The sequence below is a fragment of the Lagenorhynchus albirostris genome, chromosome 16 (assembly GCF_949774975.1).
Source record: "Lagenorhynchus albirostris chromosome 16, mLagAlb1.1, whole genome shotgun sequence".
Classification (NCBI taxonomy): Eukaryota; Metazoa; Chordata; class Mammalia; order Artiodactyla; family Delphinidae; genus Lagenorhynchus; species Lagenorhynchus albirostris.
The window spans coordinates 66,713,312-66,740,367 of NC_083110.1; the positions used below are offsets into that span (position 1 = coordinate 66,713,312).

Consider the following 27,056-nt stretch of genomic DNA (forward strand, 5'->3'; position numbering starts at 1 on the left):
TCTTGGCAGGTTGTGCATTTCTAAGAATTTGTCCATTTCTTCCAGATTGTCCATTTTATTGGCATAGAGTTGCTTGTCGTAATCTGTCATGATCTTTTGTATTTCTGCAGTATCAGTTGTTACTTCTCCTTTTTCATTTCTAATTCTATTGATTTGAGTCTTCTCCCTTTTTTTCTTGGTGAGTCTGGCTAATGGTTTATCAATTTTGTTTATCTTCTCAAAGAATCAGCTTTTAGTTTTATTGATCTTTGCTATCGTTTCCTTCATTTCTTTTGCATTTACTTCTGATCTGATTTTTATGATTTCTTTCCTTCTGCTAACTTTGGGGTTTTTTTTGTTCTTCTTTCTCTAATTGCTTTAGGTGCAAGGTTAGGTTGTTTATTCGAGATGTTTCCTGTTTCTTGCGGTAGGATTGTATTGCTATAAACTTCCCTCTTAGAAGTGCTTTTGCTGCATCCCATAGATTTTGGGTCGTAGTGTCTCCATTGTCATTTGTTTCTAGGTATTTTTTTACTTCCTCTTTGATTTCTTCAGTGATCGCTTCGTTATTAAGTAGTGTATTGTTTAGCCTCCATGTGTTTGTATTTTTTACAGATCTTTTCCTGTAATTGATATCTAGTCTCATAGCGTTGTGGTCGGAAAAGATACTTGATACGATTTCAGTTTTCTTAAGTTTACCAAGGCTTGATTTGTGACCCAAGATATGATCTATCCTGGAGAATGTTCCATGAGCACTTGAGAAAAATGTATTCTGTTGTTTTTGGATGGAATGTCCTATAAGTATCAATTAAGTCCATCTTGTTTAATGTATCATTTAAAGCTTGTGTTTCCTTATTTATTTTCATTTTGGATGATTTGTCCATTGGTGAAAGTGGGGTGTTAAAGTCCCCTACTATGAATGTGTTACTGTCAATTTCCCCTTTTAGGTCATATTTTCTTGATTCTTCATTTGTCTTGTAATTTTTGATTCTATGCTGGATATTTTGTATAAAAGAGAGTCAAGTAAGTAAAATTTTATCCAAACATTTCCCCCCTTACCCCCACCCCAAAACCCTCCCTTTTATTTCAGGCTTCTATGGCTAAGTCAACTTGACCTTTAGTTGGGCTGTGTGGGGGCTTTATTTATTTTATTTTTTTTTAGCTTCAGCTTAATTCACATGTTTTGAGGCTGAAGTTAGGATTTTCCTTGTGAGCAGGGCTTGAGCTCTGAGCACTGGTGAGTTTCCAAAGACTTCTTTCTGCTTTTCAGCTGGGCCACCGTCTTTTTGATTTGTGGGAGATCCCTCTCTCACTTTTACAGCCCCACTGCTACCTTTATGAGTCTCTGGGGAATTCTCTTTGCTAGCCAATCTTGCTCCCTGGCTTTCAGTAGCTTGGCAGATTCCTCTCTGCCCTGCTGCATAAATCAAGCCTCAGAAGGGCAGTTGCCTTATACTGTTTGAAGATCCGGAATGCCTCAGAGGGTTTCTCTCAGTTCTCCTGTTCTTCTCCCCTACTTCAACTTTTGGTGGCTGGAATTTTAGAATGCCTCAGATAGGTTTCCATCAGTTCCTTTGCCCATTCCCTAGCCTACTGTAGCCAGAGTGCTTAGCATGGACTTTTCTTAGCTCTGCTGCCTTGCACCCCACCTTCAGAGGGCCAGCTGTTTTAGGACTGAGGGAGGTCTTGTGCAACCCAGGGGAGCATCTCTGTCAGAAATTCTCCCATGCCCTGAGCACTCAGTAATGACCCATGGGAAAGCATTACTTGGTAGACCCTATACCTCACTGTGTGGCTCAGGTTCCTTGAAATCCTAACCTGTTATGCCAGCCCTGATGCAACCTTTAATAGTTAGTTAGAAGTGTGACTGGTTTCTTCTTACCCATATCTGTGGAGGCTTCCTCTACTCTGCCAAGAATGAGAACAGCCATGGGTTTCTTCTCTGTTATAAAAGGCTTATGGTTTTTTGGACTGTATTTCAGTTAGGTGTCTTTGTATCATCAGCTCTCTGATAGGTTTCTAAAAATTGTGATTTTTGTAGCTTCTCCAGCTTGTTTTGTTTGTTAAGGTGAAAGCAATGGCTTCTTGTGTTTTTTCTACATTCTTTGGGAAGCAGAAGTCCTGTGTTGTTCTTTATGTAACTCTGCTTCTCTCAACAAACTGTGTCCCAGAGTGCTTCTGCCAGCAGCTTGCTTACACCTTCCCACAGCCATTGTTTCAAATGAAGAATATAGATTTTGTGCTTCAGAATGAGTCCCTCATCTTTAGGAAGTGTATTTTAGTTGGTGCTTTTTTAGCTCATCTGTGGTTGTGTCCTCTACCATCCTTCAGGCATTTTGTCATCTGGCTCTGCATGATCTCATCTGCTTTGGGACACCTCTCCACATAATTTGGGATCTATGAATAATATCTGTTTTCTAGTTTTGCCAAGAAAGGAGAATTCCGAGTGTATTTGTTCTTGTTATTCACCCACCTACCCAAACCCAGAGGGGAAGGAGAGGGAAAAGTGATGACTTAGAGGGAACCTGTTAACTTATGCAGCTGTGTTCTTCTTGCAAGTCCTATTTAATCATTCCAACAAAGTGTTTTTCATTTCTTTTATGCAGATATGCAGACTGAGACTCAGAAAGTTTAGACACCCTTTCTTCAGTCACATAGGTAATAAATAGCAAAACTAGGATTTGAATCATAGTTTAACTCATACTGTTAAATAAAGTGCTGATAATGGAGCACATTATCTTTGAAGGTTCTATGTTATACTACTGTCTGAATTCTTTTCGGAGTTTGGGATGACATCTACAAGTATTTTCTCTGGGATCACATATATAAGTATTTGTTCTTCTAGAGAGAGCAAATGGGTGAATGGGAGCCTAAATCCTCAGAAAACGTTGAGGGTCAAAGCAGAGAAAATCAAGGTCAGATATAAATTAAAAGAGTCAAAAGAAAAAAGACCAAAAATGGAAGGCAAAATTGAGTCCCAAGGGCAAGGAGGAACTGGAATGGAATGGCAATCTGGTCTTTATAGTCAGAAGTTTGGGTGATAAATAACTGGGAGCAGAACTGAAGTGGCCATGTTGGGCAAAGTTGTGTGAGGCCATCTTAGAATAAAGAGCTGAGGTGGGCAAACCCAGAGTTTTATATGCTAGAAGAGTAGACTTGCTGGCATTCTCAATAATAATTATTATTATGATTAGAGCAGTTATTATTCTTTAATTCCCAGTATGTGTTAAGCACTGTATTGGTTGTTTTATAAACTTTACCTTGGCTACTACACAGGGGCTCAAAAACTTGCTTATTAATCATAACTAGAAAAGGATGAACCTGAGATTTGAATCCAGGCTCGTTGGTTGCCCAAATTGGAGATCTGTTTAATTTATCATATTGTGTTTTCAAAGGACAAGAAAACAAATTTAAATTTAGGGCAAGTAATAGTAACTTGCCCTAAAACTCAAATAAAAATTAGTGCGTGTATATAATTTAATGTTAAATATATTCAGAGCAGAAATCAGAAAGAACAGAAAAATGAGTGGCCTCCTCAGCTTTACAGATGGTAAGATGGGGTACAGTTTTAGTTCATGGTAGAATCTGGAAGAATCCACTAATGTTCATCTCTGGGTATTGTTGGGGTTACCATGCCTAAAGGTAATTCAGAGGTGGGTCCCTCAGATGATTAAAGGATTAGAAAATTAGACAGATGAAGTAAGGTCCTGGGATCATTTTCCCTGCATGTTGTGGAGTTGTGGAGTTGTTAAGTGTCTTCAAGTCTATGAAGAAGTGTTACACCAAGTGTGGTCAGCAGCTGTGGCTGGGCTCTACTGTATGTGTGACTGCAGGACCATAGATTTAAGTTTAATTTAGGGAAACAATTCCTGACAGTAATCGGTGACTGTTGGTAAACCTCCTTTGTGAAGGTTAAGGAATCTCCTTCCCAAGGTCTTTATCAGGTACATTCAGTGTGCCATGACGTCAGGGAGCAAGGCACACTAGAGGACCTCTCAAGGTCCCTTCTAGCCCTAAGGTCCTATCATTATTGCATATTTATAGAGCGCCAGAATTGGCTGTGTTCTTTTCAGAGAATGGAATTACATTCAGTCCCAGTCCAGGGCTATCACAGTCAAAATTAGACAAATCAGCCATACCTTGATTGCCAAATCAAGTCAAAGTTTAGTGGGCACATGTCTAACTATGTGAGAGTGTGTGTTCTCTTCAAGAACATTAGAGCATGACCTAAGAGCACGCTAAAAGATCTTTAGTTAGTGCAGAACACTCCGGTGAAATTTGTACTAGGATCCTCTAGGCATTTTTGTAAAATAATAATAATAAATCATTTATTTGTTAAGCAATCTGATTTAGAATTATTGTCCTCAACAATTTTATTCAGAATGAAATGAAGGGAAAAAAGAACTGTACATTACCGCAAAACTGGTTTTTTTTTTTTTTTTTTTGCGGTACGCGGGCCTCTCGCTGTTGTGGCCTCTCCCGTTGCGGAGCACAGGCTCCGGACGCGCAGGCTCAGCGGCCATGGCTCACGGGCCCAGCCACTCCGCGGCATGTGGGATCTTCCCAGACCGGGGCACGAACCCACGTCCCCTGCATCGGCAGGCGGACTCTCAACCACTGCGCCACCAGGGAAGCCCCCGCCAAACTATTTTAAATGGTAGATAATATTCTGTCATTATGAACTGATAACTTTGAGCTTCTCTGACCAGGTATAATTTAGAGTCCATTCTACTAGCTGAACTACAAAAGAAAATTACGTTGCTAATTTAAAACTAACAAATGTAATCCTGCATTGTTACTGAAAAAAGCTAAAAGAGAACAAACACCATTGTATATAATAAAAATTAACAGTTTAAATAGTCTGAATTTGAAAGGAGTAATGGTCTCATACTTTAGTTTAACATGAGCTGTTATCTATGTAATCAAAGATTTATTCTGGACATTAGCTAATCTCAGACATTAGCTAGTTGTAGAAAATTAGCCTAGCAAGAGCCTCTATCTCCTTATCCCACTAACCTTTTCATACTTTTTAATCACTTTAAACTTTTTATTTGGAACTAATTTCAAACTTTCAGAAAAGTTTAAAGGATAGCACAAAGAACATACATATACCCTTTACCTAGATTTGCCTATTAACATTTTGTACTGTTTGCTTTATCATTTTTGTATGCTTTCTCTATTGATCTTTTCAACTCTACGTATGTCTATTTTTTTCTGAACTGTTTGAAATTAAGTTGCATACATCATGCATCTGTTCATGTTTTTAAATTAATGTAACTTTATAACTTTCTTCAAAGTAAAAATAATTTTTCTCAGATAGTTCTATCATTTACCAAAATGTAGAGGCCACTTGGAGCATTATACTTTACCTTGCTTTTGTCCTGTTATCTATTTTAACTACCATTCATGAGGTCCTTTTCATGTCATATCTGGACTCTACTATTTTTTTAGATTGTCCTCTAATAAAATCTAAAGTCTTGACATAAGTACCTGTTGCTACAACATAAAAAGTTATAGCTATGTCATGTGACATATTACAGAATTTTGTAAAGTGCTCAATTCTTGTTACATAATTTTGATTGAAGAAAACTCATTTTCTAATGTAAATGCTTGCATTTAAGTAATTGAACTAATTAGATTTCTATTTAGTAAAATTACATTGGTTCAGTTGAAGTTTTTGATCTGTAAGTTTGTTTATTTTCTGTGTCAGCTCGATGTGGATTCCCAGGGTTGAATCTGCATGTTTGCTTATATCCTTCACAGCAGTGTCTGACCCTACAAGTCTAAGAGTGAGTTTCACTGAAAGAGTAGCTCCAGAAGTTCCATAATGAAGATGCAACTCATAGAAAAGGGAACGGGATTCAACTCAAACAAAAATAATAGGGGAGGGGATTAAACTATTTTATATACTGATGGGCAAATTGATGTAATTTTTAAGTTGTGAAAATTTTATTACTTTGTCTTTACTGATGTAATTTATCAACATCTTTAATGTCTAAGATTAACACCAACTTATAATAGACCCTCTGACTATTTTTCCAAATAGTCTGAGACATGGAAGAGATTGGGTGTAACTGTGATGAGGTCAGTTCTCTAAGGTTTTCAGTTATTCTTTGTGAGTGTTGAAGACACAGAGCCGGAATCAGTTTAGGCTCAGGGAGAATGGTGGTTTTACTTCTCAGATTGATTATTTAGGCTCAGGGAGAATGATAGGTTTACTTCTCAGATTGACTATGTGTGGGCAGAGGCATCACCTGCATTCTCCAAAGGACTATAGGTCAGAGAATAAACTCAAAATGCAACACAATATTAACTTTTTCATGTAGCTGATGAATTTTGACTTGGAATTTTCTTAGAAAGCCTCGTTCTCCTCTGATAACATGTAATTCCTGTCTGTTAGCATTTTTTTTCTTGTGTGTTTATTAGTATTAAGCATATTTCGTGCTTATTTCATGTTAGACCACTGCCAGAAAAACTAGACAGAATTAGTTCCAAAAATATTTTTCTTTCTTAGCACCCACACACAGGATGTACGATCTATAGTAATTCTTATTCATTTGAAATAAAGCAATTTGTTCCTATCAGTAGAGGATAGGTTTGTTGTTTTAAATTGCTGGGTTTTGTTTTTGTTGGCATGTTCCCCAGTACAAATTGAATGGCTGACAAAAATCTATTTGTATGACAGTTCAATCTAGATAAGTGCCCTCTGTTGCCTAACGGTACAATTTGGGGTCTCAGACATGAAAGCAAACTGAATGCCAGGCTTGTAGCAGAGCTTCTTCATGCAGATTAACAGAAATAATCCATATTCCTCAGGTCCACAAATCAGAAAAACAAAAGAGAAATGTGCATGCACATCATCTCATTTGAAAGGGTGGTCTTTTAGCTTCTACATCATGAAAATTGGAAATATCTGACTTAGGAGAACAGTACAATAGCTGATATGACATATGCCTACATTTGAAATTAAAGAGAAATGTGGTCTTGACTTATGAAGTTAGAGAGAGGTCTGCTGCTTAGCATTTTCCCATAATGTATTGGCTTTTGTCAAATGAATTTGCTTTCTATTTTAACATGCCTACTCTGAAATAAGTTATATCTTTAGACAATGATTCTTTTATAGCTTTGATATTCTGCTACAGATAGGGTTGAAAAGGTCTCCTTTACTCCCCAATATGAGGCGCTGAGAATTTGTACCTGTTGGCTTACCTTTGCCTAAAAACATGTCAGTCTTTCCATACAAGTATCTGTCAAATATAATTCATATATAAAAAGAATGATGAAATATGTGGTAACAACAGTTATGGGGAAAGAATTGGGACTACAGACATCCTGGAAATATGGCGAAGGGCCCCAGTTGTAGATATTCTGAAAAATAAGGGTTTAATCCGTAGGGCTTGGTGATTGGATTTGGAGAGTAATGGAGAGAGTAGGAAAATTTTTAGGATTTTATCTGCGTTGACTATGTACATGGTAACACCATACCTCAAATTAGGGAAAACAGGAGGAAGAGCAGCATACAGGAGAAAGGAAATGCCCCATTTTGTCTGTGTTAAGTCTGAGATGCCTTTTGATTATCTAAGGCACCGAGTACGAATTAGATTTATGCAAAAAACATGTCTTCGTCAGCCTCTAGGTGGTGGTTAGAACAACAGGTATAGATGAGATCAAACAGATGAGTGAGAATAGGGCTAAGGATGGAGACCCAGGGCATACAGAGAGAGCAATTATGATGAAGGAGACTGAGAAGGAGAGACCAGAAGGATAGGAGGAATTGCAAGGGAGGGTTGTGGTGTAACTGCTAAGGAGAAAGTGGGCAACAATGTCAGGTGCTATTGAGAGGTCTAATGAAACAAGGACTGAAAAGTGGCCATTGGAGCCAAAGTTGGTACAATTTGTGCAACAAAATTAATGAAGTAGTATTGGCTTATAAGCCAAAGTATAAAATAAATATCCGTGAGTTCATACTGATACCAACTAATGATTGAATAGACAGATCTCCCATGCCAGATAATTGACGTAGATGCTCCTTCCTCAAGGAGGTGGAGCATAACTCCCCAGTCCTTAAATGGGGGCTGTTCACAGTGCATACAGTACAAGGAGGAGGAAGAGAGTAGCTTTACAATGGAGAAAGCTGATAAACATCCCCTCAGCCAGGTGATCAAGGTCAACATCAACAGTGATAAATCATGTTGATAGTCTGTACCTTTGATATGATGTTGATGAAAATAGCACTTTGCCCCTGTGGTCTTCCTCCCCAAAACTTATAACCCCCGTCTAGTCATGAGGAAAACCTCAGACTAATCCCAATTGAGGGACATTCTACAAAACACCAGTACTCCTCAGAAGTGTCAAGGTCATCAAAAACTAGGAAAGCCTGAGAAATTGTCACAGCTAAGAGGAGCCTAAGGAGACATGACACCTAAATGTAATGTGGGATATTGGATGGTGTCCTGGAACAGAAAAAGAACATGAGGTACTAAGGAAATCTGAAAAAAGTATGGACCTCAGTTTATAATAATGTGTAATAATGAACAATTGATTCCTTCGTTATGGCGAATGTACCACAGTAATGTAAGATGTTAATAATAAGAGACACAGACGTAGAGAAAAACGTATGGATACCAATGGGGAAGGGGGGGGTAGGATGAATTGGGAGATTGGGATTGACATATATACACTATTGATACCATGTATAAAACAGGTAACTAATGAGGACCTACTGTATAGCACAGGGAACTCTACTCAGTGCTCTGTGGTGACCTAAATGAGAAGGAAATCCAAAAAAGAGGAGATACATGTATACGTATAGCTGATTCACTTTGCTGTATAGTATAAACTAATACAATATTGTAAAACAATACTATACTCCAATAAAAAAAAGAATAATATTAACATCAAAAAAAATAATAAGGGAAACTAGGTGTAGGTTATATGGGAACTCTCTGTATCATCTTTGTAACTTTTCTAGAAATCTATAACTATTCTAAAGAAGTTATTTTAAAATGATTTTGTCAACTAGGAAGTCATTGGTGTTCCTGGGGAGTCCTGTGGCGTGGTAGGAAAACATCCAGTTTGTTGGAAGTTGATAAGCTGCTGGGATATGAATAAGTGTAGTTAGTGCTTGTAGTATACTCTTCCGAGAAGCTTGGCTAGAAAAGGAAGAATAAAGAGCAGTTGGGCATTAGCTGGGGAGTGTAGTATAGGGTAAAATAACCTTTTAAAATATTGAAAGTTGGGGTACACTTAAAAATGTTTGTATTCTTAAAGGGAAGAACCAGTAGAGAGTGACACATTGAAGATAGAAGAGAAAGAACATTTACTTGATGAAGCAAAGCCCCTCAGTAGGCAGGATTTTATTCTGTTCAACTGAAAATGGAGAATCTTTTAGATTCACAACATGTTTATGAATCAGGTATGAATATTTATATTTACTTAATCATATTTTATAGTTTTGGGTCACCCAGGTATAGAAGTAATCTTCAAAATATTTCCGTAGAGGATTTGGGCTAAAAGAGTTTTGTTTTATTGGCTAAGCGTCACAGTTATATTGGCTGTATTCATAAAGCATTAAAAGGTATATTGTACACCTCTGAATTATGAGCACTGTAAACTCAAGGTAACACAGCATATTCTTTAATGAAGAATCTCTCACAACATGGGTCCAAAAGTAAGTACCAAGAAAAAAAATACTGTAAAAATTGTTTGCTTATGAGATGGCTGGTTCCAAGCTAGAATTTTAGAGTAGATAAATCGGGAGTCACCAGATCTCACGGGTAAGCAGAAAATTCTTAGCACATCTTAATAACTGGTGTGGCTCCTCTCCTGCCATGAGGTTAAATTATTGTTGCTTTATGTTGTAGCCTTTGAAGATTCATCTTGAAACATCTCAGTTACAGCCATAGGTGTGGTTGTGACTCACCAACTGAGATCAGACACTTTTTTCTATCAAATAAAACATTCTACCTTAAGCATGTGTCACCCTTGGACTTTCAGATTTATTGTTGTCAATATTCCAGATGTTAGCAACAAAGTATAAGTAAAGGTTGGTTTGTTTGTTTTGGAGGAGGGTGACAAGAAACAAAATCTACAGACTAATCAACTTTATAGCTGATGATACATTCATAGAACTAGGTGAATGGTACAGCCAACCTTACCCTGGGGAATGGGTGATAAGACACCCCCAGCCTGTCTTGGTGGTCTGGTAAAGTGAAAAGAGCACTGGCATTGGGAAACGGATTCTGTCCTTCTTCTGCCAGGTCTTTCCCGGGTGTGTGGCCTTGGGTAGATCGCCCATCTGGCTTGGGACCTCTCATCTCTACGTTTGCAGGATGGTTTAGATGATGCTGGATGTCACTGTCAACTGTCAGATTCTGTCATTTATGTGATAACCTCAGTGACAGTTACATAGAATCCTCAAGATCATTTGTTCTTGGATGTCTGGATCACTTGAAACTACGACTGTGGATGGATTTTCAATGAATGAATCACTTTTCCTTCCTAATGCTAGGCAGATTACATAGGGAAACCTAGATACAAATTAATTATATAAATCTGCATACTTTATTTCAGTAATTCTTTTAAAAATATAAATAAAACATCTGTTATATAGCATTCATTTATCAGAGTATCATTTTCCAATGGGAATGTATAGGGTATTTATATATCATTATCAAACAAAATAATGAACATTTTGACATTTTGATTATTTCAAGTACAGTATGTGGAGTTATTTTATATTCAGAAAGACTGTAAAGAATTAGACTTCCTCTGCTGCATACTTACACTGTTCCAGATGTTGACAACAACATCTGGGCATTCTATCATGAGCTGATTTTCTGAATGAAGTAACTTAATTATTGATTGACAAACTAACATGATATAAGACACAGACACACTATGTTCAATAGCAGTGTCAAAGTTGTAAACTACAAACATATGCAAGCAAGTGGGGCCATGATTCTAACTAACTCAAGTTGCATTTTGAAACACTAATGTTAAACTTAAATTTCAGGCGTAAGTTTAGAAATGCTGGAGGAGGAAACAAAGAAGTGCAGTTACATCATTTCTGGGCTGTCTGTTTTGCAAATCATTAAATGATGTAGTGGCAATGTGGTCAGAGTTCCTAGTATAAATAAAAGTCTATTCTAGCATTGTGAAACATAAATAGAGTCATTCCATATGGATTGCATATGGGTTTGTATGTGTTTATATGTGTATATATACAGATATAACCTCATCATATGGAAATAAATATTCACATGTGATATTAAAGCTAAATTTAAAAAAATAATTAGGAGAAAATGTGGTATGATTTATCTTATTATTTATAGCCAAAACATAAATATCCATTTCAAACACATAAAATGTTTTGAAAGTACAAGCAAAAATAGTAATTAAGAATGATTATAATAGAAAGACATTTGTAATTGTACTTTTTTGAAAAAAATTTCTAGTATTACATACTCAAGAGCAATGGGTTATTTTAGTGTTCACACGGTAACCTGCTTTTCCAACTGCTGGTAGCCTAGCAGCAGGGCATGTTAGTATTTTCTCTCTGGTGGCTTGCATATGGTCCATTGGCCATGAGTTTATGATAGAAAGAAAGTGTGCTTTCCCTTTATTAACGCTACAGTATTGGTGACATGTGGCATGTGCACTTTCTAGTGAATGAGTTTGACCTTTAACTCTAAACAGTCCCTTGAGCAAGAGCAAGCCATGTTTAGTGGAATGACTACTTAGAAGAAACAGATTGGAAGTTCCTTTCTCTGATAGCATTAAAGAAATGCAGGAAAGTTTTTTATCATTGAAAGTCATCCAAAAATTGTGGAACCATAAAATAGGAAATTGGGCAAAACAATATAGTAGTAGAATTACTGGATGAAATAATGGAATTTTTTAAAGCAACTTTTGGTGTATATTGGCAAATCATTTTCAACGAAAGATGCACTAATTTATACTCTCAGTCATGTATGTGTACTGGTTTTATTGTATCCTTTCCAATATTATCAAGTAATATTTAGTTGAACATCCTTTGCAGGGTTATCACATCCAAGGTATTATGATAGACTTCCATTTGTTTATAATATTTAAATCCTCACAAAAGCCCTGGGAAATAAATATTGTCACCACTTTTTTAGAGATTGAGGGAACTGATGTTCAGAAAACTTAATTTTGACCAAAGATCACATACTGAAAAGTTACTTCTGTTCTTTTCACTCAGTGCCCTGTGCTTTGTCATCCTAACAACTTTCCAAGGATCAAACATTTACCTAACAGTTTACTTTACCTTTACCTATATCATGTAGTATGGTATGTTTTAATCTTAAATTGCTATTTGCTAGAAATTAGTACAGCACAGAGAACATGGTCATAAGCAAAATTTTATAAATTCCATTTTATTTTTTTCTCCAAAATTTAAGTTTCCTGTCCTGGATTGATGAGCCTTTTTAAGTCCTGGGTCAGAGGTAGAGTAAGGATGAAAAGCTGAAATCACCAGCAAAGAAATAGAAGTAGGGTTAAAAATGGAATGCCTTGTTCCAAAGATAGATGCTTTTTAGAAAATGCCATCTGGGTATTATGGAAGTATGATATTTTTTAATTAGAACCAGATAAAGTTAGGTAAGAAATGAGTACCAGCAATTATATGGCTAGCTAATAAATATAATTTCACGGTATTCTGTAGCTATCCCAAAGTGTGAATTATAACAGGAGCAGTTAAATTCTTTAGAGTAGTTAAATTCTTTGGCTATGAAAGCGTAACAGTTTTTAATAGGTGTATCACCTGGTAACCTGGGGCATTATTAAATATATGGAGACTGAAAGACATGGTAGAAGCAATGGAAAAGTCTGGCCAGGCTGGGTGATTTGTTTTAGACCTATGGAGAAATCTATTAACCATTTCTTCTATAGACCAATTTGATTAGGAAGTAGGACAAGCTGTTCTTTCATTACTTACCAAAACCATACTGCACTTTGTATCAATTATTTGGCTGTCTGCAGCGCATAGATTAGAATAAAGGGCTTTCTTAGTGTTTGTGAATGTTGCGGATTGCTGATTGGTAATTAAAGTACTGAATGAAGAAAATCAGGCCAAAATTGAATGGGAATGAGAAAGTCTTAATTCTGTAATACAGATTTTGTCTTAAGCGGCCCATTCAACATAGTAACATTCTTCATAACCCTGGAGTGTTTGCCTCCCATGTAAAACTCAAATCGAATGCCTTAGAGATTGTTTCCTCTCCCATGCCTTGTGATGTAGCTGTATGGGTATTAATTTAGTGAAATATCCTGTCTGCCAGGTGTGGGAACTAGCTGATTTTATTGTAATACCAGATCATTACTTAGTTCATATGCAACAGAGTGCAGCACATGGAAAGCATTATAAATCTATTTACAGTGTGGCTGGTCTGATGATAACATTGTATTAAATTCCCAGGTGAGGCAATTTAAGCAATTGCTTTGCCATGTGCACGCCATGGAAATTAAATTCTCATATATGCTCTAGTAATAAACCAACTTCATTGTTATGCTTATGCTAGTGGTGGGTGCTAGAATCCTCATTCTGGTTACGTATACCCTGTTTCACATGTAGAATCTTACAGGAGATGGTACCCAGATCACAGTTCTTAATTAGTTTAAACTAAGTTAATTCATTTTGTTTCTAGTTTAGCAGTGCCTGTCCAGGAACACATTCAGTTCAGTTGGGAAATGTTAAGGTCAAGTAGATAGATTGTTTCAAGCCAAATTTCCAGAGAGAACTGAGCAAGTGTATCTGTTTGAACTTGGCTTTAAGAGAATCAGCCAATCAGTATGCAGACGTTCTGTTCATCAAGTAAAAACTGCTGGGAGTCTGAAATTCTTGCTTTCATAACCAAAGACTCACTTTTGTTGTCAGTTTAAAATAACCATTGAAATTTTGTGCATCATGTCTTAGGGATAACAATCAGTTGTTAATTTGTCATTTTTTTATGGTTCATATATGGTCTGTAGATTTCTCTGTCCAACTGTGTCTAGTCCACCTAAGCATATAAGTTAGAAGGAATAAACTTTACAAAAACACACAACTAAAAGTGAGAAATGTCCTTGTATTTAACTCTGTGTGTGTGTGTGTGTGTGTGTGTGTGTGGCAGATATTGTCAGTTGAAGCTTTTCCATCCTTATGGTACAGACCTGAAATTGCAATAGATTACAAACTGCAGAGAGCTTCTGTCTTCTCCAGAAGCCACATATAAAGCACCAGTAGACAGTAGTAACTGACAACTAAGACTAAAAATGTTGACAATTTCTTGATTTGCCTGGTTAGCTTATGTATAGAAGTCATTAACTATTTATAAAATGCATTATGAATTGGGTTCCTTCAAACTGTAGCTGACTGTGTGACATTTCCAGCTCAAATTCTCATGCTTGCATTTGACTAAAGTACAGATTTTATACAGTTGATAATAAAGCAAAAAATATTTTAGTTGGTTTATAAAGATACAGTAGGTGTTTCAGTTTCATTAGCTTTGAGTCTGCCAAATTAAAGTATGACATAGTACTTAGCAATGTAGAGTGACATTTTTAAAAAATTCCACAAAATGTAAAATATTTTATTGATATTTTGGAGGAAAATTCCGTAAAATAAGCAGTTTGTCATTCAAAGGAATTGGCCTTTTTTTGGTATTCAATTAGTTTAATGATGATTCTGCAGGCTAAATTACAGTTGATTAAAATCGGCTTATTTAAAATTTCAAACCATAAAAATTTAGGAGAAAATACCAATGTCATGCATTTAAATATAATTCTTAGTAAAGCAAAGTGTTAATTTAAAAAAAATTTTATAAAGTGATACTTGAGTGTAAAGAGTTCAGTTTTCAGCATTCGCTGTGTCATTTTCATGAGGAACTATTTCTGATATTTGAAATGAGTTATCTTTTCAGTCAGTCAGAAGAACATTTTAAGGGAAGTCAGTCCTATCAGAGAACATTTTATAAACTCAGCATATCATTTGCTTAATTACATCCAGAAAGCCATGCCAATGAGCAGTTTTAACCATCCCAATGGAAAAGAATGACATTCATAGGGACCACCCTTCAGCTGTGGATAAATCTTCAGTTCTCTGTTGCTGAGCATGTACACCCTCAATTGCTGGTTTTTAAAAGCAATGGATTCTAACCAGAACAAGATTAGATATTTAGGGATACATGTTTATAATTTTCTTCTTCTTTTGAAATACATCAAATCAAAATAAGAATATAATATAATTAAACAATCTATGCCAATTTGTTGGTATTTTGGTAAAAAAGGGAAAAACAAAACCCATCTCTATATGATATTCTTGCATACTGTGGAATGTTTTAGTCCCCCATAGTGATGAAATGAATAATTAAAAAGGCAGCTCTGATACCACAGCCTGTTTAAAGGTTCTCATTTCCTTTAATGCTGTAAAATACTAGTTTGAAACTAGTTTGAAGCTAGTTTGAAACTACCGTAGCGAGGAGCTCCAAATGGGCAAAAGAAAGGTTTGGCTTGATTGAAATATTGTGGTAAGGCCATGAAGGGTACTGTCCTTGTAATTTAGCATTTTTCAGTACGATATGAAGTCAATAGAAATAGCTAACTAATAGTAGCTTCAGTGAATACGGTAAGAGAAGCCAACCTAATATCCGCTGTTTGTGGTGGTAAGAAGCCTGCCATATTCAAAAATGAATGAGTTGGATCACTCCTGAATAGTTAAGACATCTGATATAGATGTCATTACTGACGTCAGTCTAATGACCTAACTTTTCTATTTTGTCCTTTCTGCAACATGGTTGGTTTCATTTATCTACTGCCAGAGTATGAGATACACATTTGTAGCAAGGAAGGGGAGCTTGGGGTAGAGACTTAGGGCAGGAGGGGATACCACCATCTCCTTTGTAACATTTTGCAATTTTTATATTTTTTTTCCTGAGAGTATTCAGAAGGTAATAAAATGAGGAGGAAATTTTGTGCGGTAAAATGAGTACTGAGCTGTAAGTCAGGACCACAGAGTTCTAGTCTCAATTTAACCAAAGCTACCTTTAGAATTCCGCGAGACTGATTTTTTTCTCTCTAAAAAAATAAAAGGATGTCTAGGTTTATTTATTTTTATTTATACCCCATTCAGCCCTTTTCAACTGGATTCTGCCAGAGAGTTAAGCCTTAATGCCCTAAAGTTTCTATTCTATGTAATGAACTAAACTCTCTCTCATGTCCCATCTTTGGGAGAATTGAGAAAATAGTCACTGAAATCATTTTCTGTATTTTGTGGTTCAGAAAAAGAACCCCAATTGAGAAAGGCAACTTTAAAATGATTTAAAGTCTATTAGTTTTTCTTGTCAAAAGTCCTTTTAAATTCTAGTGTAGTAGGATTTTATGTTTAAGATATTATGATCTCTGTGTGGCGAAGCAGTGTTACTCATTCACTGGTTTAAAAATCTAATTAAAAATCTTGTTGACTTCTGCTCATGGATTATGGATAGTCCTTTTAAACTACAATAATTTTTCATATCACAGTTGAGCAGGTAAGACATATTAAGTGCTAAACTGTAGACCCCAAGTGGGAAAAGATTACTGTTTCCCAACTGCCATTTTTTAATTGACTGTTTTTGCTTAGTTAGTTCAGAAGCAGAAAAGGCAGCAAAGTAATCTGTAAATCGGCATTTGGGTCTGAAATAGTGATGCTGAAGTAGGATCTGAGGATGGCACTCTAGCTTCACAGCTAATTTTCAGAGCTTTTTAGCTTTTCCAAATGTGTGCATGTTTAGATAATTCATGAGTTGCTTGCAGACATGTCCCTCTGACTTTACAGGTGAAGGTAGATTTCTTGTAAAACAAAATTTCAGTGTGTGAAAAATCGATCCATAGCCTGCTTGTCTTTATTTATTGGAATTGTGAAAAGCTGGCTCATAGCCTACTTGCCTTTATTTACTGGGGTTGGGAAATTTAATTTGTTTTACCAGATGCACACATACACACACTCCCACTGCTTTTCCTTAGGCCATTTTTATAGAGGACTTGGAGACATTTAAATTATTGTTTGGAAACGGCACGTGCTTTTAAATTCTGGTTAGTAACATCACAATAATGAAAGAAATAGGGATATGCTATTTTCCAGGCATTCCGGTGTATAGTTGGAGATATTATATTATCCTAGAATTAGAGATTTTAAAAAAACCTATATTGTAGAGTCCATTTCCTGCCACAATATTAAAGATCTCCATATACTCTTGTTTTAATTACAATCTGGTGAGTGTTGCAGATATACAGCTATATAGTTGTATTTCCTTTAGCTTTGTGGTCTGATTTGAATGACTCTGCATGGAATAACATATCAATTCTGATCCGTTTGTGAATATTAATAGAGTACTTAACACAATGCAGAGTTTTCCTTCATTACTGGCGTTTGAAAAACTTCTAATTTACATTAAACTCCTCAAGTTCAAGAACTTTGCACAACTTTGGTTTGCACATTTGAGCAAATAGGTTTCCATTAGGGGGCTCTCGAGGTTTGAGATGATCAGCGTTGATACCAATAATGCTTCGAAGCCTTTACTTCCTAACGTTCATCTTGCTCTCTCCCTTTTTGTTTTGTTTTATAGAAAAGGTCACGGATTGCCTACAGTGACGAAGTACGGAATGAGCTCCTAGGGGATGATGGGAATTCCTCAGAGAACCAGGTAGAATGCTAATCAGGAAGGCCCGGTGGGTGGCTGGAGGGTGAAGGAGGTCACTGGCACACTGGGCTCTCAAGCTGCTCCGTAACAGTATTAGCAGCAACTCATGTGGAAGCGATACTGTTTAATGCAAAGCTGGAGTCTTAATCAACTTCAAAATGTTTCTTGGAGATCTTACATTTAACCCTTTACCTTGTGATCACTGTCTGCTATCTTTTTAAAAAATCTTTTCTTCTCTTTTCTTTATTATTTAGTACTTAAGGAATAACTTGAAACACACTGTTTGCAGACAAAGCCAAGGTCCTCACCTCAAACACATGTAAAAGGAATAAAAAAGTACATAATGCAGCTTTGATAATAATGCAGTATAATTAAATCAACACTTGCAGCAAAACAAATGAAAGTAAGCTTTCAAAATTCTACAGGGCAGCTCAGTCTCCTATTGTGTAGCTTCTTAAAAATACATTCACCAAAATGCAAATTGTAAGCACCAGTGTGGAACTTGGATACTCACATAAAGGTCCTGCCCCTGTCAAATAATGAAGATTATGATGATGATGATGATAGTGGTAGCAGTAGTAATAAGAAAAGGAAAAGTCTTCACAGTTTAAGATCTGCACAGGCAAAAAAATTAAGATATAATTTCTTCTTAAAGAGGCCTTACAACTTGGTTGTCAGTTCTCACTGGATCACACAGTAGTGTCATGAGTCTAATTAATGTCCCACTTCTTTCTTTGAATTAATACTGCAGATTTCGTGAATTCATGTAGATAATATATATGACTTTAAAAAAATGTTTCAAGAACCTCAGAGTAGAGATGATTTTAAAAATGTCTCAAACAGTCCTAGTTTCTCTTTGACACTTTTAAAGAAAATAACTGATAGGGAACTTCAGAAACAAGACCTGAACGTGTTTATTAATGTTACTTTGGCAAGTCTAGTAAAAGTCTCTACTCTCTGAATAAAAATGAACATAAACCATTCATTGAGTACACCAAAATTTTAATAAGATACTAAAACATAATGTATTGATATTCATTATAAAAATTGCATAATAGTATTTACCATTTCAAGTAGAATATAAGTTTATATATGCTGAAATTATATTACTATCCACTAAAATGTTAATATTGTAAACAGGGTTGTTGCTTATGTGATTAAGGCCCTCATCTGTCCACCCCCCAAAAAGGAGAGGAATCACTGAGCTGATTGTGTTTGTTTTGGGGAAGATCTTACCTCCTCCACTATTTGGATGTTATCAGCTTGAGTTCAGACATGTAAACATATTAAAATTTGACTTGGGATTTCAGCTTCCCTGATTGAAATGTGAGAATAGCTAAGGGAAAAAAAAAAAAAAGGAGCACATTAAACACAAAAGCGTGATGTGATAAAAGAGTTTTACATGTAATAGATTAAATAATGTTGAGGATGAGAGCAAAACATTTTTTCTTCCTATTTTAAGTGAGATTTAGATTGCTCATACCTCTTGAGTGAATCAATCATAGTTTTATTTTCTATCTTTACTGCAAAAATACTATATTTTTTTGCAAAAAAAAAAAAAAAGGGAATGCATAGTCCCCATGTCAGTTCTTTAAAAAGCTACAGATCTTTCCCTCATTTGAAACTACTGCCTAATATAGAGGAAATAGAAAGGAAGGGGGTGTTTCTAACTCAGACTCCTTTATTGTAATGGATGTTGTAGTACTGTGACAGGGATCCTTTTTTTTTTTTTTGAAGCATGTTCCCTTCTCTTAATGGACATTTTATGTGCCTAGAACATTTGCCTTATATACATATAAGAATGATTTTTTTTAACGCCTAAAGAAAAATATTCCACAAAAATAGATTGAGTTCATATTTTCTGAATTTCTCAAATTATATTCCTGTCACTTTAAAGTGATTACTCAGAGATTTCCCCTGGACTTGTGTAAATCAAACTTACAAATTCTGAAAGTGCTTGGAGAGCCTGAAGTTTAGTTGTAAGGAGCTATCACTTCAATAAATAGAGTATATGATGAATTATAGTCATGAGACTGTGGAACTGTTAGATTATTACTTATGTGAACTTTTCGGTCTAAAATTTGAATCAGATTCGAAAGTTCAAAGAGGCGACACTTAACTTTTTGGATATTTTGTTACCAAATATCATAATGAAGCCTTTATGTTTCATTTTTGAGGCTCTTTATCATAATATAGGAATTAAAATCCTTAGAACTATAACATATCCTTAACCAGGAATGGTCACTTGAGAATAACTCTTTATTCTGCATCAGTATTCATTCAGACTATGGAATCAAAACAGAAGTATTTTCTTTAAAGGAAGAAAAGATTTGACTCTTCATTTTAATTTTTGTAGCTCAGTGGCCGAGAAGACAGCTTTTTCTGGGTAGGATCACCTGTAAATTATAGAAAAATATATTTTCTGCACACAGATAAGTTTATTTTCAAGTTAATTGTTGAGAACTTGATTTTCAGAACTTTTTGGCCATGTGATATGTATGATAAACTTTTAACAATAGAGGGAAAACTTAGAGGTAAACAGAATGAGACAAAAATGGCAAGATTTGTTTCACTAAAATTGGGATATATATCAATTTTTTAAAATTATAGGTCAGAAAAGGAAAAGGATAAAGAATTAATAGCAAAGGCTGCAAATAGATAAAGTGAACTAAGTACTAGCTATTTAGTTATTTTTGATGCAATATCCACATCCTCCCTGTAGTGACTTCTTTATGGATTCAGACAAATGTGAATGCCATAGCTCTTATTTCTCATTCTGCCAATTTATAATGCATTTTTTAGGCATCTAAAACCTGGCTGTTAATATACATAATTATGATCTGCCAATTAACTATAAAGTATATTAATTTACTCTTAAATATGTAAACATGTTTGCCATGATTGCAATTGTTAAAATTTCAAAAATTGAGAATTTTCAAATGCATTTTAATGTCCTTTATACAGTACACATTTTTATTTAATTCCAAATTAACTGCTTTGTATAAATTCACTTCTATTATATCCATTGCATGCAATCAAATATAGCTCATCCGTGATTTACAGAGAAGGTACAAAATTACCTACTTTGCACATTCGTGTATTGTTGGGTCTTTCCAAGGACTATTGTCTTAGGCATTATCATTCTATTCTTTTAACATATCAAATTTTCCATTGCATGTGACATTTTAATTTTTAGAAAGAGTTCTTGAAAGGTAGTGAAGCTGTATTTAGAGTGAAAACTTAAATAATTGTTAATTCAATTTAGCTTCATGAAAACGGTTCTCAAAAAGGATAAAAAAAAAAAAGAATCTTACAGAATTAAACCCCCTTCATAGTGGAGTATGATAATGGGGCAAATGTTCCCCATTTTGAAACCTAATAGTGTCTCAGTTTCCATATGCAAAATTACATTGATCAATGAATAAATCTGAACAAATGAAATTTGAGTAAATCCTAAATAGAAGGTTCAAAAAAAGATATAAAGAGTAGGATATTTCTAAACGTGTGGAAATTTTTGTGGTAAAGCAATATTCAGCAGATATGATTGCTTAATTTTTTAATGCGAGGTTCTCTTAAGTTCTGATTTGGGCTTGCTGTGCATAAAGTGTGTCAAACTTCAGCTACAGACCAGGGGGTGAAGTCGGTCAATTTAATTCCCCGAGATCTAAAGAAGGTCGGTATCATTTCATATAGCCCTGACAGAGCAGATCATTACCAGGCACAAATCTGTTCCTTACGTGCTGAGGGTTTATAGCAGAATAAATAGACTGTCATCATAAGTTCAGAAAATTGTGTGTTCGACCCACGATAATGTGTAAAGGGCGTTTAATAGAGTTCAGCATTTATTCGTTATCTGTATGCGGACAGAGACGGCAGTCGCGTTATCAGCTTTAAAAAAAAAATTCGGTAGTTCTGCGAGTCACGTGACGCCCCTCGCATACAGAGGCGCGCGCGCATGAACCCTCACATGCTCTGCCGTGCAGTTTTGATTTTAGTCACAGCAGAAGGCTTAACCACAAGAGATTCCACTGGTTCAAACCAGCGTAAACCAGATTTTTTCAGCCCACAAAGGAACAGATTACCTCTTGTATCAAATTCTGCATTGGGGGAAAACCTTTGTTTCAAAAAAGATGTTGATTATCATAACTCAACATGGTGGCATGGCACGCTTTCATGTCGCCTATAACGGAGCTAGTAACTCGATAAAATACGAAATCACTACTTTCAGTCTAGTCTAAGCATTGTTAATTTTCAAAAATAGACCATCTTTTGTTTACTTGAGTGAAAACTCTCGAACTAAAAAAAAAAAAAAAGATAAAGATTAAAAACCCTCCCATTACCTAGCTTAGCTCCAAATCCTGTGTAAAGCTGGGGTGCAGCCATGCAGCACAAACAAGATAGAACGTTTTTTGTTTGGAACCTATTGAAAAAACAAATGGGTAGCATTTTTAAACACTCATTGATTATGGCAGGGTGGTATGGCCCAAATGGTCTCTATTGCTGAAGAGTAGTTTTAAACTTTGGCCCTTTAAGTATCATAGTCAACTGAAGAATGGTGCCCCCGGAAAGAAGAAACAGCTGTGCGATCAATTCCAAGATCAGCTCTTTCTGAGAATTAATGTTTGCCTTTTTCTCCCATGATGTTTGGATAGCAAAAAGAAAGATTCCGATATACGATAGGCCAGGTATCTTAGTTTAGAATTTTACTTCTTCTGGGGAAGAATTGTAACTTTTCACATGAAATGATGAGATGCTTGACTCATACACTCAGTGGTTGCTGAGATAATGAGCGTATTAATTACAAGTAATGACAACTTCATATATATTTTTGGAAGAATGACATTAAAAGTTTCTTTTTCAGTAAATGCACTGTGAAGTATTCTGTAATAGACTCTGTACCCTTTTTATAAGTTTCATAACAGATTTGAAATCTCATTCTTTTGTACTTGAAATACTTTTCAAATAACACATGAAATAACAGTAAGCTGGAATGCATATTGCCTTCCTTGAATTGGAGACAAAAACAGCATTAAGCATTGAGAAATCTGGGTTATCGTAAACATGATACTTTTAGAAAGACTTATAGTGAGCAATTCATGGCATGTTTCTCCCAAAGCAATGGTTTAATTTATTGGCCTGCATATGTCAAGTGTTATAACAGATGTTACAGATATTTGGATGCTTAAAAATTATCAGTTGTAGACCTGAATTGCTGAGGATGCAAATTTCAGACTTAGAATGTGGTTTATAGTCTCTTACAGCATAGGTTTCAGTTTCTATTCATTGTGGAAACTATGGCAGACACCTCAACTATACAATGATATTTGTGGTTTAGAATACAGTACCATCTCTGTCTCTGTCTCTCTGTCTCTCTCTCTCTCTTCCACACACACACACAAAGAGTGAACCAGGTATATGGTTATGTCCATTTTCTAGTTTCTAGAGAGTTAAACAACTTGTTTTATCTGTTATATTTAAGACAAATGAATATTCTACAGAGGAGAATCAAAATGTTATTATAGAAGAGTTTACTAACAGGTGAAGAGTGGTTTGGGATTTGACTTCGGTGAAAAGAGACCGCAGTACAAATGAAGTGAGAGAGCTCATTGCTTTGAAATGGCCCAGTTTACAAGATGAATAAAATTGAAAAGTGAAGAAACTTCAAAAATAAAAGCACCGTGTGATTTCAGTAGCCTCTTAAGCAAAACAAAAACCTAGAAATCAACTCTGATATACGCAGTATTTCTAAGGATGGTGAAATATTTTCTGATACTGCGTCCTAAATATTATCTATCCTGGCATGCTTTATTCCCTATTAAAATAATGATACTTCCAAGGGTGATCCTATTACTAGAGTGGTTACAAGTATGACATTAGCATAACAGTTTGTTGTTTTAAAATACTTATTGGGACCAAAGCATGAACTATTAATCATTTTCATTTGGAGGTAAAACCTGAAAGCAGTTGTCAAGATTCAAAATAGAGAAACATCCTGAAAACTTGTAAATACAAAACCTCTTCAGTGGTACATTCTTAGAAGAAAAGAACAGTAAACTTGTTTTCTTTCTTTATAATATAGACTTCTATGAAGTCATTCCCCTTTATTTCATGATGGTGTCTTAGATGTACTTTAAAAGAGAATTTCACACTATTCTCTTTGTTTAATGTGACAGTGTGAGAAAGTGATCTTTATTCGTTCAAAAAACTCTGCATGTAGTCTATGTTTAGGTTCTTTTAATGTGTTTGTCTGTGATTTTTAAATGCTAAACATGTAAACAGATAAATTGTCAATGTTAATTCTGTATCCTGTCACACAACTGATCTTTCTTTCCTGCCATTTCTCTCCTTTTTATCTTTTTTTTTTGGTGCATTCATGTTGCAGTTGATAAAATTACGTGAAGAGGTGAGTACTTCCTAGCTTGCTTTAAAAAAAAAAAATTCTGCTTTTCCCTATAAAATTGAGTTTCTAAATCTGAAGTAAAATCTTTGGGTTTGTTTTTCCAGGAAAATCTACACATAGCAAAAGTATTGATTATATTGCTAGAAATGTTCTCTGCTATCTTTAAAAAAAAACAAGTACATCCTAATAATGCTTATCACAGTGATCATTGTTGTTTGCCAGCTTTGGAAGAAAATTCAGATTTTAAAGACCAAAAAAGGGAGGAAAAATAAAGGAATATCTTAAAACTATACCCAAGCATAGTTTTAATGTAGACTGACTTCAGTTTTGTTTTATTCATATTGGTTTCTCAAGGAAGTCAATGTGATTAAACATTTTTTCCTGACATTCTGATTTATTTTACTAAAACCTGTTTTTAAAAAAACTCCTTTCTCTCAACCAAAATTCTTAAGTTCACCATTAGATATCATGAATCTATTATCCTTTTGAGGAAACACACATATGTTATAAATACCCTACTAGTCTGTGTACACAGATACCTAAGAATAGCTAAAGCTCTCCTCATTGTTAAACACTTTCCTTTTTGTAGGAAATAGAGCCCAAGTGAGTTCTCACTTTTCTGAGTTTGCTGGTCTGTTTCATAATGCAGCTTCAGACTTTTTTTTGTGGCCAAGCAAATATTTATAACAATGTTGAAATTTTATCCCTGTATCAATGAGGGATGCTGAATGATTCTGTATGTTTTTTTAAATTAGACCATACTTATCAAATATGCTTTGCTCTTTTCAGAAATAGAGTAGTAATATTTTTTACTTAGTGGGATTGAATTTTGTTACTTTTATATTAGGGCATAAAATAATGGCCCATATTGCCATTTAAAAATTGTCTAATTGCTTATAATAATCAGAGTCCTGTGAATTATTTTCAAGTTTAGATTGGCTGCATTGATTGAGATTTTCCCAGAAGTTTTTTTTAATTGGTATGTCACCATTCTCTAGGTGATGTGAATGCTAATTTAGAGGTTTGTAGAGAGTGGTTTTCAACAACTCTTCTGATTTAAGATGCATTAGTGATGTCTTCTCAGTAGAAGTAATAATGATATATAAAATGAAGGGTGAAAATACACAAAACCCTCACCCTACAACCTTTTTGTGTTTTTTTTAATCTTCCCTGCGTGGAAGCAGATGTATATACTAAATGAATATTATCAATCGCAGTTTTGATGTGAGTGATATGTCAACATTATTCTTCTGCAAGACAGGCTGCTTGTATGTGTTTGCATATACTCAGGCTTAGGTGAAGAATCTGAATTTTCAAATGTTAATGCAACCAACAATAGACTTGAAAACCACTGTATGAAGAAACTACATGAAGCTCTTGGCCCTGAATTTAGCAGTGAATATAATTAATAAACCCTTGTGCCTTAGTACCATCAGCATCGTTGACAGAAGATTTAGTTTTAAGCTGAATTGTATGGATTTAGTAATCTTAATTCTATAAGCTGAAAACATCACATCTGCATTTCTTTTAAAATATGTTTCATCATCGTTTTATGGCTTAATTCCTTTGTTGTGCCTATAGCAACAGTTTTATCAGTTATGTGTCTGGAATGCATGTTTCCAAAACTGTAACCTGAAATGGAATTGTACTTGGAAGAGTTAGATCGCTCAACTAACAGAATAGTATACTCTGAAATATTCTTTTTACAGTCTTTGATATGGGTACAGCATTGATATTTATAGAATAGGTTGCGGTGATGACACTGTGTTGGTAAATTGTTTGCTCCAAAGTGATTGTTTCTCAGCCAGGATTCTCAGAGTAATCAAACAGTGAATGTACCCCAGATTTCTTCCTTGTATCTATCCTAAGAAGACAAACACTCCTCTGCTTCAAAATAGGATGTTTCATTGTGTTTGGAAACAAAGTATGCCCCATCCGTTCCTTATGATGCTCTTTGGGGGCTCAGTTCTGGAAACAGAGCATCCTTGGAAGCAGGCTGGTAGTGCATAGGGAGCTGAACTGGTGTTGGCTATGCCGAGCTCTCTGTTTGAATCCTGCATCTCCAGCTCTCCATGTTGCACAGCTCCTCACACAAGTGGAGCTGTGTCTGAAGCTTCTGCACAGCTTCACTTACCTGCTTTGAAAAGGGCTGAGAAGAGGGTGAGAGAATGAGTTTGGGATGGAGTGTGGGGGCAAGTTGAAAGCATCAGTTGCTACTGTAGTGCATTTCCTTTCATTTTCAGAGACCAGGGCAATGCACAACTAAGGGGACGATGTAAATAGCACAGCTGTTACAAGAACTTGATTTTAGCTTGACTTAAGTGAAGAGGTTCCAAAATACAAAGTGAGGTCCTGCTGGAAAGCTGCTGGTAAACTGGTAGTCCTCTTGTGTGCAGATTTGCTCTGGTAGAATTGAACTGTCCTGACGAAGAGTTATTTAGGAATATACCTTTATTCCATTATTTAGGAATATACTTTTTTTTTTATAAAAAGTTCTCTTAGAAATTTTGCTCTCTATTATAGCCATATACTGAATAAGCTGATTTGACTCCCTTTCGTGGAATCTCAAAAATCATTCTACATTTAAACACTTTGTTTCCTGCATTTTATATTATCATATAATTAGACTGTGCATTTTCAGTATTGAGCTTTGATTTTTTTTTTTTTAATCTACAGTAGCTAAATATTTTCTTTTAGTTTAGGGATTTCATCCAATATGAAAATGAACCAAAACTCTTTGTTCTGTTATTCTGGATTAAAATTCACATTTACTCTTGATATCACAAATCTGATTATCTTTTTAGAGAATCACCAATTTGAAATCAAGTCCTTTGTTAAGATAGAAAACAATATTCAAAGAAGGGAAGAGCAATCCCCACTCCCAAAACCTGCATGTAGTGAGAATTAGGAATAAGAAAGCTGTATTTGACAAGCCGAGTAAAGTGTTTAATTTTATTTAAAAATAGTCATAAATGCCGAACACATAAAGCTCCCCTTGC

General features: G+C 35.3%; 1 protein-coding gene across 15 annotated transcripts in view; it reads left to right on the plus strand.

Moving 5' to 3' along the window:
- Window positions 1-27,056, plus strand: part of VTI1A (vesicle transport through interaction with t-SNAREs 1A) — a 368,132-nt gene that overhangs the window by 51,845 nt on the left and 289,231 nt on the right. For 12 of the 15 annotated variants that reach the window (XR_009536001.1, XR_009535998.1, XR_009536000.1 and 9 more), the window contains exons 4-5: window positions 17,583-17,660; window positions 24,040-24,060. Coding sequence is in view for 11 of the 15 variants with exons in the window: in XM_060125936.1 (XP_059981919.1) it covers window positions 17,583-17,660; window positions 24,040-24,060 (99 nt within the window). In the remaining 4 variants the exon portion in view is untranslated. The remainder of the gene's footprint in view (window positions 1-17,582; window positions 17,661-24,039; window positions 24,061-27,056) is intronic. The other 3 variants (XM_060125929.1, XM_060125938.1, XM_060125930.1) reach the window with 1 other exon arrangement.